Source organism: Mustela nivalis (genome assembly GCF_964662115.1).
Source record: "Mustela nivalis genome assembly, chromosome: 8".
Taxonomy (NCBI): Eukaryota; Metazoa; Chordata; class Mammalia; order Carnivora; family Mustelidae; genus Mustela; species Mustela nivalis.
This window is the reverse complement of record NC_139027.1, coordinates 77,230,381-77,247,111: the sequence shown is the minus strand read 5'-3', so window position 1 is coordinate 77,247,111 and position 16,731 is coordinate 77,230,381. Positions and strand designations below refer to the sequence as shown.

The window sequence follows — 16,731 nt, the reverse complement described above, 5'->3', positions numbered from 1 at the left end:
TATGACAGGATGCTGTACTTTGGCTTATGTTCAAAATGACAGAAGCTTAAGTTTAATTCAGTTCCCAGGAAAAGAAAGACTTAAGCCTCTCTAATTATTAGCCTCAAGGATTCATCTATGACTAGGGTCTGAATTCACAAGAACTCTTTTTGACCTAGAAACCTACCAGAAACTGTTCACCAGAGGATTGGGTGGCTTGGAGTGAGGGACCCTGTGGCCATGGTCAGTCTTAACAGGTCAGTGGTAGGGCATCTCAGATTTCAGCTTCTGAGCGTGCTATTGATTGGTGCCTGCTAGAACAGTTAATATGAATTTGGATTTGGATTTGTCCTGCTGTAATGCCCTGAAGCAATCCCTTGTCGCTGGTATCTCCTTTTATTTTAAGTGACTCTTCTTCTTCAACTAAATTCCCAGCTTTAGCAAGAAGAATCCAAAAGCAAAACTGCCAGAAATTGGCTCTTGGCTGTTCCTTTATGTTAAAGGAAATACAAACTGAAACAGTAGTAGGATTTGAAAACCTACTATGCCAGGATACAGCGGTGAATGAAATACATATATATTTTCTGTTCTTTTAATTAAATTATAACATATTATTTGTTTCAGGGTTACAGGTCTGTGATTCATCAGTCTTAACACAATTCACAGCACTCACCATAGCATATACCCACCCCGCCATCCCATCTCCCACCCGCCTTCACTCCAGCAACCCCCAGTTTTTCCCCTGAGACCAAGAGTCTCTTAAGGTTTGTCTCCCTCTCTAGTTTCATCTTGTTTCATTTTTCCCTTCCTTCCCCTGTGATCTTCTGTCTTGTTTCTCAAATCCCTCTAATCAGTGAGATCATATGATTGTTCTCCCTCTCTGACTGACTTATTTCGCTTAGGATAATACCTCCTAATTCCATCCACGTCGTTGCAAATGGCAGGATTTCAGGGAGGGGGAGGGTTTGATGGCTGCACAGTATTCCATTGTATATATGTACCACATCTTCTTTATCCATTCATCTGTTGATGGACATTTAGGCTCTTTCCATAGTTTGGCTATTGTAGACATTGCTGCTATAAACATTGGGGTGCAGGTGCCCCTTCAGATCACCACAGTCTATCTTTGGGGTAAATACCAAGTAGTACAATTGCGGGGTTGTAGGGTAGTTCTATTTTCAACTTTTTGAGGAACCTCCGTACTGTTTTCCGGAGTGGCTACACCATCTTGCTTTCCCATCAATAGTGTAGGAGGGTTCTCCTTTCTCTGCATCCTCACCAGCATCTGTTGTTTCCTGACTTGTTAATTTTAGCCATTCTGACTGGTGTGAGGTGGTGTCTCACAGTGGTTTTGATTGGTATTTCCCTGATGCCCAATGATGTAGAGCACTTTTTCATGTGTCTCTTGGCCATTTGGATGTCTTCTTTGCAGAAATGGCTTTCATGTCTTCTGACCATTTCTTGATTGGATTATTTTTCATTGGGTATTGAGTTTGATAAGTTCTTTATAGATTTTAGATACTAGCCCTTTATCTGGTAAGTCATTTGCAAATATCTTCTTCCATTCTGTCAGTTGTCTTTTGGTTTTGTTGACTCTTTCCTTTGCTGTGCAAAAGCTTCTGATCTTGATGAAGTCCCAGTAGTTCATTTTTGTCCTCGCTGCCCTTGCCTTTGGTGATGTTTCTAGGAAGAAGTTCCTATGGCTGAGGTCAGAGAGGTTGCTGCCTGTGTTCTTCTCAAGGATTTTGATGGATTCCTGTCTCACATTGAGGTCTTTCATCCATTTTGAGTCTATTTTTGTGTGTATTATGTATATATATAATACACACATATACATACACACATATCCCAAACCTGTGTGCAGTAGATGATAAGAAATACTCTAGATAAAAATAAAATGGGACGGGCACCTGGGTGGCTCAGTGGGTTAAAGTCTCTACCTTCGCCTCAGGTCATGATCCCAGAGTCCCGGGATCGAGCCCCATGTCAGGCTCTCTGCTCTGCGGGGAGCCTGCTTCCTCCTCTCTCTTTGCCTGCTTCTCTGCCTACTTGTGATCTCCGTTTGTCAAATAAATAAATAAATAAATCTTTAAAAAATAAAATGGGAAATGGGGATAAAAGTGGTGTGGAGGATGAAGTTAGGGAGGTCTATCTTTACTCCCACTTCAGAAGGCTGGGTGTGGAGCAGTTGTTTCAGATCATTTGGAACTCCTGGGCTCCTTAACCATAGTCATACAGAGATAGGGGACATGCAAACAAAAAGAAACCTTGCCTTACCATATTAATGCTTCACCCCTGTGGAAATACATGAATGCGGATCCTGTGCTGGTGGTGGTAGCCTTGGGTCTAACTGGGAAAATTTTACTGTCCATAGTATTAAGGGACTGAAAGCCAATTCATATATGACTAGACGTCTGGCCACATATGAGTCTATGTATGTGAATCTTGGGAGACAAATGTATCTTAGAGCTTATTACTGGAAATATTGACAAGAAACCTAGTTTCTACAATTTGGGGAAGAAAAAGAACTTTTTTATTATTTTGCATTATGCCCCCCTTTTATCCCTAACTCCTGTTCCCCCCTAACAATTTTAAAATTTAAATGGTAGGTGGTCAAAATTTCTGTGCACAGAGATGTTTCTTTTTCTCTAATACACACACATACACACACACACACACACACACACACACACACACACGAGTTTCAGATCAGATTTTCTATGTATGGTTTTAATTTATTAGAAGGGAAATTTCTCTCTTATGGCTAAATCTTTGCACCCCAAATTTTTCTAAAGTCTGCTTTTATGACTAAACTATAAATCTTTAAAAATAGAGATTTATGGTAGAAATGCCGATTTCTTTGTATTATGTCAGGTCAAAACGTCTAGCTAATTGGTATGCATTTGTTGGTGCATATGTCATAAACCAGGATTATGTTTTAGCCCAGGCCTTATATGTGACCCCACATGGGGCAGATAGGTGTGGTCCAGTTCAGATGTGTTAATGTTTTTCTTTTTTTATGGTAAATTGGGTAGTATGAGGCATTGGTTTGGAAAAGCATGTGGGCAAGGCAGGCATTTAGGATTTATGGACCTTTACTTAGCCAGTTTGCCCTTATCTTTCCTCTACTATATCGACCTGTATCCACTAGGGGACATAAGAGCACCTACCAGAAGACAAAATGAACGCCAGACTAGATTAAAATTTTAACACTGGACTAGGATGATAACAAAGACTCATTTTTTAGCTTTATAATTCATAAAGATGTTATGTATTATGTTTAAGTGCTAATCATCATGGGAAGCTCTTTAAGGCAGGATCAGTATTTTATATTAATAATTATGGAATGAGAACTGATACACAGCTAACTAGCAAGTTTGTGCCATCTAACTACATGCATTTGTCATTAAGCTCCAATGTGGTCTACTGGAGCTGTGCTGACAATGATTCTGAATTTGCAAATTACTTTGTACAAAAAAAGAATTCTCTTTTAGGTTCAGGAGGTGAGAAATCTGGGGAGAACATCTACCATCAAATTCCAAGGAACAAAAAATCAGGAGTAGTCTATATTTTGTATCCCTGCCACCTGCTCCAGAGCTGTGACTCCTGAGACAGATTTGTAGTTAAAGGCATCACTGTTCCCAACTTAATGATTCAAAAACTTAGGTTGGATTTTTATTTATTTACAGTTCTCTTTTCTTTTTGGATTTAATCCTTATATAGAAAAGGACAAAGTGATACAGTACAATAAGTTTTGACATATGTGCACCCCACATATATCAAGATGTAGAACATTTCAGTCATCCCAGAAGATTTATTCCTGTCTCTTCCCACACACCCAGATGTTTTTGCCACACATTACTTTTGTCTGTTCTAGAATTTAACATAAGTGGAATCATAACAGTGTGTAGTCCATTGCACCCAGTTCTTCCAGTTAGAGTAACATCTGTGAAATTCAACCATGTTTTCGCGTGTATTGGTAGTTTGTCCGTTTTGTTGCAGAGTAGTATTCCATAATGTGAACTTACCACATTTTTAATACATTCTCTTATTAATGGACACCTGAGCTATTCCTAGTTTTTTTGGTTTTTGTTTTGTTTTGTTTACTATTTGTTTTGTTTTGTTTATTACTATTAATGAATAAAACCGCTATGAACATCTTGTACAAGGTTTGGAGAACATACTTAAAATTATCCCTTAGATAAACACTTAGCAGTTGAATTGCTCCAAGTATTTTGAAGCTCTGTAATTAGGTAATAAGCATTTTGTGTTGAAGTCTTTCTTGTATAATATTAATATAGCCACTCTAATCTTTGTAGTCCTAATTTTTAAATGGTATTTTTTTCTATCCTTTTACTTCCAGCCTTTTTGTTTTTTTATATTTACTGTGTGTCTCTCGTGGACAACATAAATTATATCTTGATTGACAATCTTTGCCTTTTAATAGAAGCATTTACTTCATTAACATTTAGTGTATTCATATGGTTGAATTAAAGTTTACAGTTTTGCTATTTGTATTTTATATGTCTCTTCTGTTTTCTAGCCTTCTTCCTTTTCTGCCTCATTTTAAAAGAAAATCAATTAATTTTTAGTTTTCTATTTTAATTCTTTTACAGACTTTTCACCTGTACTTCTTGAGTTTTTTTTTTTTGTTTTGTTTTGTTTTGTGGTTTGTTTCTGTTTTGTTTTTGTTTTTAGTGGTTACTGTAGTGATTATTATTTATATTCTTTTCAGAGCCTACTTAGAGTTAATATTACACCTTTCATTCTTTGTGTTATTGTTTTCATATGTAGACATCCCAAAGTATGCTATAATTTTTGCTTTAAGTGGTCATATGTCTTTTATGTTAAATTAGAACATACTCAGTTATATATTTATATTTACCATCTAGTATCAATTTTCCTTAGCCTAAAAAATTCCCTTTAACATCTTTTTGTAATGCTGCTCTGCTGGCTAAGGATTATTGAGATGTATTGATACTTTCACATAGGTCATGAAGGCTTTGCTTCCCCCGACTCTATTTTATCTCTGTTGTTCAGACAGGATGATTTCTGTTGATCTCTCTTCATACTCACTGATCCTTTTTTCCTGCTCATCTCCAGTCTGCTGTTAAACCTATTGAGTAAATTTTTCATTTCAGATACTATGTTCTCAGGTCTGGAATTTCCATTTGGTTATTTATTATAGTTTCCATTTATCTTCTGCTGTTTCCAATCTGTTCATTTATGACCATCTTTCCTTTACATCTTGGGGCTGCATGAAAGTTCTTGTCTGCTATTTTCAGACAAGAAAATAGGGTTTATCCTAGGTTGGTTTCTATTTATTGATGATTTTCCACCCCCATTCTGTTATGGGACATATTTACCTGCTTTTTTGTATGCCTAGTTATTTTTTAATGTATAATGGACATTGTGATGTTGTTGATTACAAATTTTGTTGTGTTCTTTTAGTGTTGAATTTTATTCCGGCAATCAGTTAATTTTCTATCAGATCAGTTTGAATCTTGTAAGGAGTGTTTTTTTGGGGGGAGGGGGTTGTAATAAACTTTAAACTTTTTAAAAACTTCATTTCTGTTTTCTGAAATGTTTCCATTCTTCTATCAGTTCTCTTTCATGGGTCATCTAACACACACTCCCCTAGATGTCTCTTAAACTGTCACATGTCAAAGAAGAGTAGATGCAAGATAGGGAAATCAACTTGCATTATTTGAAATTGGCTAGACTTTCCCTGTAGAACTTTTTTGTGTCTTTAATTCTAACTGCATTTTGTATTTTCACAGTAGTAAATGACAGGAAGAGCCATGAGTGAATGATAATTTCTAAAGAAAATACTCAAGACTATTTCATGGGAAACCACTTAGGAATAAATTTAAAATTTAATATGGAATATGCAATGTGCAGTTTCATTGCTGTAGATATAGTCCACAGGCAAGGTTTCATCTGGAAGGACTTTTTAAAAATAGTTGTGAGATAATTTTAGTGCTTTGGGACAAAAAAAAAAAAAGAAAGAAAAGAGAGCAGTTTGAATCAGCAATTCTTCAGAAGTTTGTGGTAGAGTAGTAATAAAAATGTGGATTCTGACCTCAAAAAAGCTGACTAGCATGAATGAGTGCTTATATTCCTTTTTTTAAAATCTCATAAATTTTAGGTAAAAATGTAATGGTCCAAGCAATATTTCTTTGAATTTGAAACAGACTGTTTATACAATTCAGATAACTTGTCCAAAAATTCAGAGTTATCTAACTTTTTAAAAAATGGAGCATTTCATTTTTCTGGCATTAAGTCCTTGACAATTAGTACAGTCAGACCTGGGGTCCTCTTGCCTCTTCTACTCACAACTGCCGGGAGGGCGGTGCATGCCATCTCAGCTTTCAGCAGATGTAAACTGGGCTTCTTAAAGACATGAGCTTCATATGCTTTTTCCCATTCTCTCAACACCCAACACAGCTAGCACAGTGCCTGGCTGGTATGTGACAGTTGCTTAGAAAATGTTTTCGGAGTGACAAAATCAGTGTCTCTACTTGAATGCCAAAAACATTAGAATGGGGACAACATAGAAATTTGTTCATTATTTCCTCCCCTAAAGGTAGAGGAGGAAATTTGTACTTTTAGAAAGTGATTTTAACTCTTTAGTACTTTCCTAAGCAAAAAGTTGGGGGGAAATGTAGGCAAAATTCAGAATTATAGATCACAACTGTTCTTGCAGAAATTTTTCTTACAGGGATGCCTGAGTGGCTTAGTCAGTTAAGCGTCTGCCTTTGGCTCAGGTCATGATCTCCACGTCCAGAGATCAAGCCCAGTGTTGGGCTCCCTACTCACTGGGGAGTCTGCTTCTCCCTCTCCCTCTGCCTGCCGCTCTACCTACTTATGCTCTCTCCCTCCCTCCCTCTCTCTCTCTCTCTCAACTAAATAAATAAATTCTTTAAAAAATTTCCTTTTTCTTATATAAGTCTGTCTGCTAGAAGAATTAAAAAATATTTGAACTCCATAGGTTATCTGGGACCATTTATCTTGCAGGGCATTTTGGTAAAATAGCTCTCCTAACTAATACATTTTAATGACTTCATAATAATAGTTCACATGGTGACTGTTTCATATTTATTTGTATCAGTCCCCTCGGTATATTTTTAGATTGCACATGTACACACACACACACGTCATACCTTTGCACATATCTTTCCATTCCCTTAGAATAAATTCTTATATGTGAAGATGTGACATTATATTATATACACATCTTGTACAGTTATTGTAAGGATTAAATTAGATAATATGAAAAGCCTTATAACAATGCCTGACAGTAAAATTTCAAGGATTTTTGGTAGTAAGGTTATTGTTGGTTGTTTTTATTGTCTTGGTCTTCCCACTACACCTTGAGTCACTTGATAAAATAACAACTGCAGTTAGAAAAAACATCAGCAGTCCCAACTCAAGTGGCTTGAACAATAAGCAAATGTATTATTGAATAGTAAGGACATTTCATGACAGGGAGGTCAGAGGAGGGGTGAGTTCAGAACTGACTAATACAAAATCTCAAGAGTATTACGAAGAAATACATTGTGGTCATGTGTGCCACCTGCCATCTTCAGTGAGTCAGCTTTGTCCTCAGGCCTGGCCTGGTCACTGATACAGTGCTTACCCTGGCTTCAGTAGTCATATTTGAATGAGAAGAAGAAAAGATCCAGCTCTTCACAGGGGTCTATATTTAGGTTACTCTTTTAACCTCTCAGTAAGGAAGGCTTTTTTCTAAAGTCCCTAGCAGATTTACCCTTGTATTTCATTTGCCATCATTGAATTCATGGAATGGGACCACCATGATTGGCTTAGGCCATTATTTTTCATACCTTTTGATCATGATACACAGTAGGAAATACATTTTATACTGACTAAGACAACCATCACCCATATCTTTGTGTATTTGTATATGTCTTTCATAATTAAATATAATTCAAAATAAAGACTTCTCAAAATAATACCCATATACATGACAAAGTTAAATACTATTTTATTTATAATTAAATGTATTTTTAACCTTCAAATACAAAAAAAATTAGATTTAGTTAGATTAAAAAAATTAGATTTAACCTGTATAGTTACAGGTTTCATGAATCTGTTCCAGTCTAGAATACATGAAGACTATGAGCATTTATGGTACACTGTTGAGCCTATTCTTTTAAATTTTGATTGAGTCAAAACTGAAAATACTTTTTCACATTAGTAGGTCACTGTGAATGGTAAAATAATTTTAGTAACAACTCATACAGACAAGACTCCTGAGTGAATTTTATATTCAAGGAGATAGGATATACAGGGCCAGCATACCAGGGCTTGGGATCATTAAGAACCATATTGGGGGGCACCTGGGTGGCTCAGTGGGTTGAGCCTCTGCCTTTAGCTCGGGTCGTGATCCCGGGGTGCTGGGATCGAGCCCCGCGTCAGGCTCTCTGCTCAGCGGGGAGCCTGCTTCCTCCTCTCTCTCTGCCTGCCTCTCTGCCTCCTTGTGATCTCTCTGTCCAATAATAAATAAAATCTTTAATTTTAAAAAAAAAAAAAACCATATTGGAAGCTTCCCAGCACAGAATATAGAAAGATAAGACAACCAAGTGCAGTGTGTGGTCCTGGGTTGAATTTTGGATGGGGAGGGGAAAATGCTGTAGAGTAGAATTGGGACAATTGGTAAAATTTGAATACGGGCTCTACATTACATAATATTACATTGATGACAACTTCTCCGCATAAATTTTTACTATTCTGCAGTGGTATGGAAGACAATTTCTTTGTCTTTGGAAACATACACTGAAGTATTTACTTGAAAGCAAGCTAAGAAAATTCCCTGCAAACTTTTTTTGAATTTGAGATTACTTCAATTTTAAGTTTAAAAATGCCAAAAGAAAGTGTTTTTCACCTGGAAAAAAAAATGTACGTGGTTCTTGAGTTCACTTATACTGAATGCATCACATGTATATCGTGGTTATCGTGGTATTTAACTCTTCTAATATGGTATAGGATTTTTGTTTGCTAGTATTTTTTTGAGGATATTTGTATGTATCTTCACAAGGCATATTTATTTGTCTATAGCTTTCTTTCCTGATGCTGTCTTTGTTTGGCTTTGACCTCAGGGTAATGTTGGCCTCAATAAACGAGTTAGGAAGGGTCACCTTCTCTTATATTTTCTGGAAGAATTTGAGAAGGATTGGTGTTAGTTCTTTTTAAATGTGTGGTAGAATTCATCAAGCTATCTGGTCCTACTCTTCTTTGTTGGGAGATTTTTGGTTATTGTTGAATCTCTTGTTAGAAGTCTGTTCAGATTTTATATCTTCTTGAGCCCATTTTTGGCAGTTACTCTGTTTCTAAGAATTGTCCATTTTTTATTCCTTTGCAGTTTGTATTGAACAAGAATGCATTTTTACATTGTATAAATACATATGATTCAGTTTTATTGAAGTTATAGTTGAACTATACAAAATAAATGTCCTAAAACTGCCTTCTCTTGCTTCAAATATCTGACCTAAAATACGGTTATCATGTTGATATTTTGAGCATTCCAGTTGCTTCACATCCTTACCAATACTTGGTATTTTCTGTCTTTTGCATTTTAGCCATTTTGGTAGGGATGCTTCAAATGTTTTTGTTTGATTTTTAATTTTGCAGTTTTTATACTGTCTTCTACAAGAATATTATTATCAACAGTACATCTGGGGTTGAACATATTTATTGTTTTTTGTATTTGTAAATCATTTTAAAATTAATTTTATTTTAAAGTCTTACAGTTTTTTTTTTTTAATTTGAAATTATTTGCCTTAAGTCAAACTGAATAGAGTTAGCACTTTCTCTCCTTTTTGTCACTGTTAACACTTCCAAATCTGGTAAGGAGCTTGCTTCATTATTCTTCAAAGTTTACAGTGATTTTTTTTTTAACATTTATTTATTTATTAGAGAGAGAGCAGGATGGGAGGGACAGAGGGAGAGGGAGAGAGAGACTATAAAGCAGACTCTTCCCTAAGTGCAGAGCCCAATACGAGGTTTGATCTCTTGATCCTGAGATCATGACCTGACTCAAAATCAAGAGTCAGACACTCAACTAAGTGAGCCACTCAGGTGCCCTGAAGTTTATAATGATTCTTAAGGTCAACTTATGCTAATATTACAATCAATAACATCCTTTCTGAAAAAGACACAAAGTTTGTAACTAAAGTTGGTTGTAAGAATGAGAGCTTTGACATTGATGATAAACTTCTCGTACTTGTTTTTTTTTTGATGCTTTGCTTCATATATCGGTGAAGTTACTCTTTAACCTCTACATCAGTCAGTGACCTTCGTTTATCAGAAGATCCAATAAGATTTCCATGAACAAAACACAAGTTCCTGGCCAATTTGTGTATTCCTCTCACATGATACTCTCAGTTGGCTGTGTTATTTATTGCACTGTTGATTCCACGTTGAGAATATGTGCAACATACTTGATGTGGTCTATTTCTTTTGTGACTTTTTTATGCTGGTGGCAAGCCACTGTATTAACTTTATGACCCTCTAATTGGTCAGAACTCTCAGTTTGAAAACCACTGATTTTACTGTTACTATTATCTGCTAGAGTGGGGCCAGCCTTCTAAAATCCTATGGCCTTCCAGAGGTGGGGTAGATGCATGAAACATAGTCAGGTTTCTGTTGGAAGGAGGAAAAGAGGGCTGGAGGCTAGAGGTAAGGACAGGCAATCAATACTGTCCAGCTACAGGGACTGCTTACTACTTACTTAACTGTCCCAAGCATCTGGTGTGATTTGACGTATGTGAAGTTATTTGTCTTCATTCTAATGGCTCCCAACTATTACTTTTAGTTTTTCCTATTTGTTCACAGTTCTGTCTCTTTCCTCAGGTATTTTTCTTGTCTTTCTCATTGTGTTTGCTACTTCGTTGTCTACCATCTCCTTCCCGCTAATTTTTAAAAGCACCCTTTTCATTTTGCTGCTTCTCAACTGCTTACACCAAAAAAAGACTATCCAGCTTCTTAAATGTTGTGGCTCAAAAGAAATCAGGCTCTCGGGGCATCTGGATGACACAGGTGGTTGAGTAACCAACTTTTAGTTTTGGCCCAAGTCTCATCTCAGGGTTGTGAGATCAGCCCCCATGTCAGGCTCCATGCTTATAGTAAAATCTTTTTTTTTTTTCTGAAAACAAGTTTTATTTAAATAAGGGGTTAAATACATTACATAACATTAAAACTGAAGGAAGAAATAAACCAAAAACCAGTCTGTTACTTCACATGGCATTGGGCAGCTGTCGCTAGTAAGTTGCAAGCTCTACAGCTAGCTACGTGACTGACACATCAATTTGAAGTTTGTTCCCTTGTCAAAAGTTTAACTCAGATAGAAGGTTGGCCTCACATTCTGGTGTTTGGACATCCATTAGCTAGGATATGTCTGGTCAAAAAGACCTGGTGGCAAGTCAAATGTCCTAGGACGCTTCACTAGAGGGAAGGTGGCTGCCCTAAGCTCTGCCCACCTGGTCAGGTTGGAGACACCAGGGATCGAGCTTTGACTACTGGTGACTCCCTGTAGCAGCACAGCTGCGGTTGCCGTCTTACCCCATCCTGTCCTCTCAGCTTCACTGTGGACTGTTCAGGTAGTGACATTCTCTTAGGGCAGGGAACTCTGAAGAGGGAGAGCCGAGGAGCTTCCGGCCAGACATAGCCGTCTGTGATCTTGGGGCTCTGTGCTGGACCGAAACCTCACGTTACTGCTTGGTTTCAGGCCAGACACTGCCAGGCGCCTACTGCTTGACCTCTGTTTAAATGAGGGACTTCAAGACTAGACAGCATGGCTCTTTTCAGTTTATTGCATGAAGGAGTTACACTAGTCCAAGTTAAAAGCAGACCCCAAATGGTTACATTATACAAGCTGTGAGGTTTTTAAACTTGTGACAAGGGACAGAAGGGAAATTCTACTCATTGCAAGGAAATCCTCACTTAAGCTTCAGTGAGCCAAAAGCACTTAAAACCCATGAACCTTCAGCTGGTCGTCCTTAGCCAGTCCAATCTCCACCAGGAACTGGCATATGTTCTTGCGCTGGTCACCCTGTAGCTGAATTACTTCTCCATATTCTGGATGCTCAATTATAGTACCATTGCAGGCAAATTTCTTCTTAAACGCCTTCACTAGTTTCTTTTTATCGTAATCATCAGCGATCCCTTGGACAGTAGTAAGGGTCTTCCTGCCGTTTCTCTGTTGAATTCTTATATGGATATAATCCTCAGTGCCAGCAGGAAGCAGATCATCACCCTTACTTGCATCAGCAAAGGGGTCGAAAGAGTGGAGGTTCTGGATAGCGGACATACGATACGATTCCTTTTCCTCGGTGGAAACGGCCTGCAGAAGGCGGGCGGGGGGGGGGGGGGGGGACGGAGCGTCGGGAAGCGAGGGGGCTCAAGGGGGAGGCTGCTGAGTCCTCGGCGGCGGCTCAGTGACTGGGGCCAGTAAAATCTTTTTAAGAGAAAGTAATCAGATTCTCAGCAAGGTCTTGGGTTTTTCTTTATGATCCTTTTCATGATTATGTTTGCTTTTTAAGATTTTTAAAATTATGTCTTTGGTTTTTACCTGTGGCCTAGACAACCAACCAAGTTATCTTTGAAATACAAAAATGCTTCTGAACCCTTCAGTCTTTCGGAAGCAAACTTTTACTCTTATTAAAAGAAAATAACAAGAGGGTGGTTGGGTTATGGACATTGGAGAGGGTATGTGATATGGTGAGTGCTATGAAGTGTGTAAGCCTACCAATTCACAGACCTGTACCCCTGGGGCAAATAATACATTATATGTTAATAAAAATAATTAATTTTTAAAAAGATAATAACATAATCATAACACCTAGGGACCCTATTTTCTTTATGGCCTTCCTGGGAGTTTAAGGTTATCAAATTTAACCTTGTTTTCTTGAGACAAATGGAGACGGATGCTGACCCACGGTTTCACTTCTGGGTTCACAACAACTAGATAGTTGTAGTTTCACAGCAACTAGAGAACCTTTAATTTTAGAATTATGAATAACACTAAGTATATTTTGAGATACTTCTCAGCCAATAAATATTTACTTTCAAACACTGTTTTTTATAAATTCTAAGATGCACATTTTCCTACATTTTTAACATCTCTGAAATCAGGATTCTTCTTAACAATTAATGGTATCTTAGAGTTGCTGTTGACCCTATGGCAAATCATGGTGTAGTTTCTGTGTGGACTTGATTGTTAATCTTGGAGTCATGACTGAACTGCAAACCCTTCACTGTTTTAGTCAACAAACTGGTGAACAATAAAATATTTAAGGACCTTTAAAGAGAGAATAGTTTTGTTGTTGTCCAAAATCTCTTCTGTTCATACTTTCTGTTAAGATTAAGATAGAACCACTATCAAAGTTTATAGAATGAGCATCGGAAGCTTTAAAGAAAATCTCAGAGACTATAGAATATTACTCTTCCAGGAAGTGCTTTGTTGCCTAGGACCTTAAGAACATTAAGGACAAAACTGAATGAAAAACTTGGACATTGAAGACTCTGAGTAAAAAAAGTAGACCAGAAGAGTGAATGCTGAATTTGAAGAAGTTTTAGGAATACCTTAACCAGTTTAGATTGTTTATAATTTCCTTTTTATCTCTGCATGATAGATGATTTAAGAACTTTCTAAGTAAGTCTAAAAGAATTCTTTCAATATTTAAAAATTAGAATTTCAAGTAATTAAAGCATTGTGTCATGATTTAATAGCAGGGGCACATAAAACAGTGCATCTTGTAAGTAATAGTATCTTTAATGTGATGAAACATTTGGTTTACTGTCAGACTTATTGTATAGTGGTGTATTGCTTCCTACTATAATTTACTCTATCTCCTCTTAAGAAGAACTAAGGGATAATATACACATGTAAGTGAAGATAACACTGCCAGGCACTGTGTGAAACTTGGAGACCAGTATGTCTCAAAGTGTGCTCCTGGAACCAGCAGCACCTGAGAGGTCATTAGAATGCAAATTCTCAGCCTTTCCTATACTCCGCCGCCCACGTCCACACACACTGGACCTACTGAGTCTGAAATTCTGGATATGGCGCCTGGCAGCCTGTGTTTTAAACCCTACAGGTGATTCTGAGGGCAAGCTAAGGTTTGAGAACCACTGCTCTGGTAGAGTTCTAGGAAAGTAAAAATTACTGGTGCTGTTGTATTGAAGTTAGGTGTGTGAGTGATTTAGAGAGTAAGAAAACAGATTGCCTAAGTTCAGCTCAAGTACATACTAACTATACGTTTAAGAATAAATGAAAAAATTTACCATGCTGTGTCTCAGCCAGGTACCAGTAATATAGGTATGTAATGAAATAGTCCAAAAACTACATGTCCTTCATTATGGGTTGACATTTGATCTTTATCTTTTTATAGCACGATGTATCTCAGACTTTACTCAAGGCAACACTGGACAGTGTTGTAGAAGAATGTGTCAGCTTTGTGGGAGTGGATATTAACATCTGTTCAGAAGTTTTGTTAAGGTGAGACAAGGGCTCTGTGGCTGAAGATGATAGAACCTTATGTTTAACTGTTCAGTTCAAATTTAGCTAAAATAAGGAGACACGTGTGTAAAGTTGTCAAGTACAAAAAATCTTTGAGTTCATACCTTGCTTGAGCTAATCAGTTTGAGGGGAAGACATCATTTAAGAAAAGAATTGTAACAATTCACATTATCATTTTTAATACTACAAATCTAAAGTGAAGAACATATGGTAACCATTGAGTGCGTTAGTGTTGCTAATAGAATTTAAATAAGGTTAACATGGAAAAGAGCTGTTTCCCACCACATGAGAGTAGATTTTTTTCACTAGTTCAGTCTTATGCACACTTCTGTCAAAGCTGGCAGAAACCAAAAGATAAATTCTGAGGGTTCAAGGTGTAGTTACCGTATTTTTACCTTGATTCTGCAAGTCACATATCAAAATCCTTATCATACTATAATCACGTCTTATATACTCAGTCCTGTTTTACTGTGGTTATAGAAGAGCTGCTTTCTTCATTCATAAGGTTTGCACTTATTACACAAGTCTGCTGAGGCAGCATGAAATTCTGGAACTATGTAAAAAGATCTGGACTCTTCAGCTTTGAAACTAGTATAGCAGAAAATACCCCTTACATTTTTTTTTAATTTTATTTATTTATTTGACAGACAGACTTGACAAGTAGGCAGAGAGGCAGGCAGAGAGAGAGGAGGAAGCAGGCTCCCTGCTGAGCAGAGAGCCCTATTGGGGGGGGGGGGGGCTGGATCCCAGGACCCTGAGATCATGACTTGAGCCGAAGACAGAGGCTTTAACCCACTGAGCCACCTAGGCGCCCCTACCTTTTACATTTTAAGGTGTTGCTTTTCTACCACAGCTACCAACATTCCATAATTTCACGTATGGAATTCAATAATAGAATTAAAAAATCTCCTAAATTGTAGTTTTTTTAATTGACACCAAGCACACTTCCTAATAATACAATTTTTATATTTTTATACTAACCATGACCTTCATGGAGAAGTACTTTTCTGTAGTTCAAGTCTTTACGTTAATGAGAACAGGCTGATTTAAAAAAAAAAAAAATAGGGTAGTAAAATGCAGCTGTAGCAATTGTAACTTTTGCTGCTAACTCACTTTGTAAATGAAAGAATAGGCATAATTATTACTTGATTCAGAAGTAGAAGGAATGTGAATAGTATAGAACTGTCAGGAGCAGTTCTTTTTCTTGTACCAGTGTTAACTAGTATACCAGCATCTTTATGACATCTACTGTTTTATCATTATTCTGAACCCTCTTGTCCTTGTCTCCCTTGGACAACTCTGTCCCCCTTTGTCTCTATTATTTAACTCCCTTTTGGTTAACAACTTAGAGCCACATGACAGTATGTAATTGCAATTGTTTTTTGTAATGTAGATGTTTTATATCATTGGCTTTTCAAGTGAGGTCTTTCCTTTGAATACTATTGGAACTGTTGTGTCTGCCACATTACTCGTTTTATTTATTTTTTCTAGGCACATTGCAGGACTCAATGCCAACCGAGCCAAAAATATTATTGAATGGCGAGAGAAAAATGGGCCCTTCATCAATCGAGAACAGCTGAAGAAAGTGAAAGGTCTGGGTCCAAAATCTTTCCAACAGTGTGCTGGCTTCATCAGAATCAACCAGGATTATATTCGAACATTTTGCAGGTGATTAGTAAACTGTCTGCTCTGGATTCTGTTATCAATCTCCTCTCTTACTGTTGCCCCTCCTACTCACTGTCCTCAGTCCTAGGTGTCCGCCTGTTCATTCCTTCCTTCAACATGTGTTGATTCTCTGATCTTTGTTAGGCACTGGGAATCCAGCAGTGAACAAATCAACAAATTCCCTGCTCTCATGAAGTTAAATTTTAGTATGTGAGACCAACAATAAATAAACTAGTAAAATAAATAGTTGCAGATGTCGTAAATTATACAAATTAAAACAGAAAGATGTGACACTGGCTTGGGGAACAGTATGAGTTTATTACGCTTTACATAAGTTATTCACTGAAACGTTATTTGAGCCAAATTTTGAATGACATGAAGGAGCTCGTCACAGGGGGAATGGAAGGAAAGCATCGTAGGCAGAGTGTACAGTACAAGTGCAGGGTCCCAAGCATGACCAAATGTGGTGTATTCAGGAAATGAAACTGTGTGACTGGAGCATCCCACGTGGGAAGGATTTGTGCAAGATGAGAGGACTTCGCAGTGGC

The 16,731-nt window shown here is 37.4% G+C and overlaps 1 protein-coding gene and 1 pseudogene across 3 annotated transcripts in view; one reads left to right on the top strand and one right to left on the bottom strand.

The window, feature by feature from the left end:
• The window catches only part of SRBD1 (S1 RNA binding domain 1), a 199,079-nt gene that overhangs the window by 155,377 nt on the left and 26,971 nt on the right, over positions 1-16,731 (top strand). For both annotated transcript variants that reach the window (XM_082746976.1, XM_082746975.1), the window contains exons 17-18: positions 14,391-14,497; positions 16,010-16,186. In XM_082746976.1, the coding sequence (XP_082603102.1) occupies positions 14,391-14,497; positions 16,010-16,186 (284 nt within the window). The remainder of the gene's footprint in view (positions 1-14,390; positions 14,498-16,009; positions 16,187-16,731) is intronic.
• LOC309872608 (eukaryotic translation initiation factor 1 pseudogene) lies at positions 11,132-12,443 on the bottom strand (annotated as a pseudogene). Its single transcript has one exon. The product of its transcript is annotated as a eukaryotic translation initiation factor 1 pseudogene (transcript).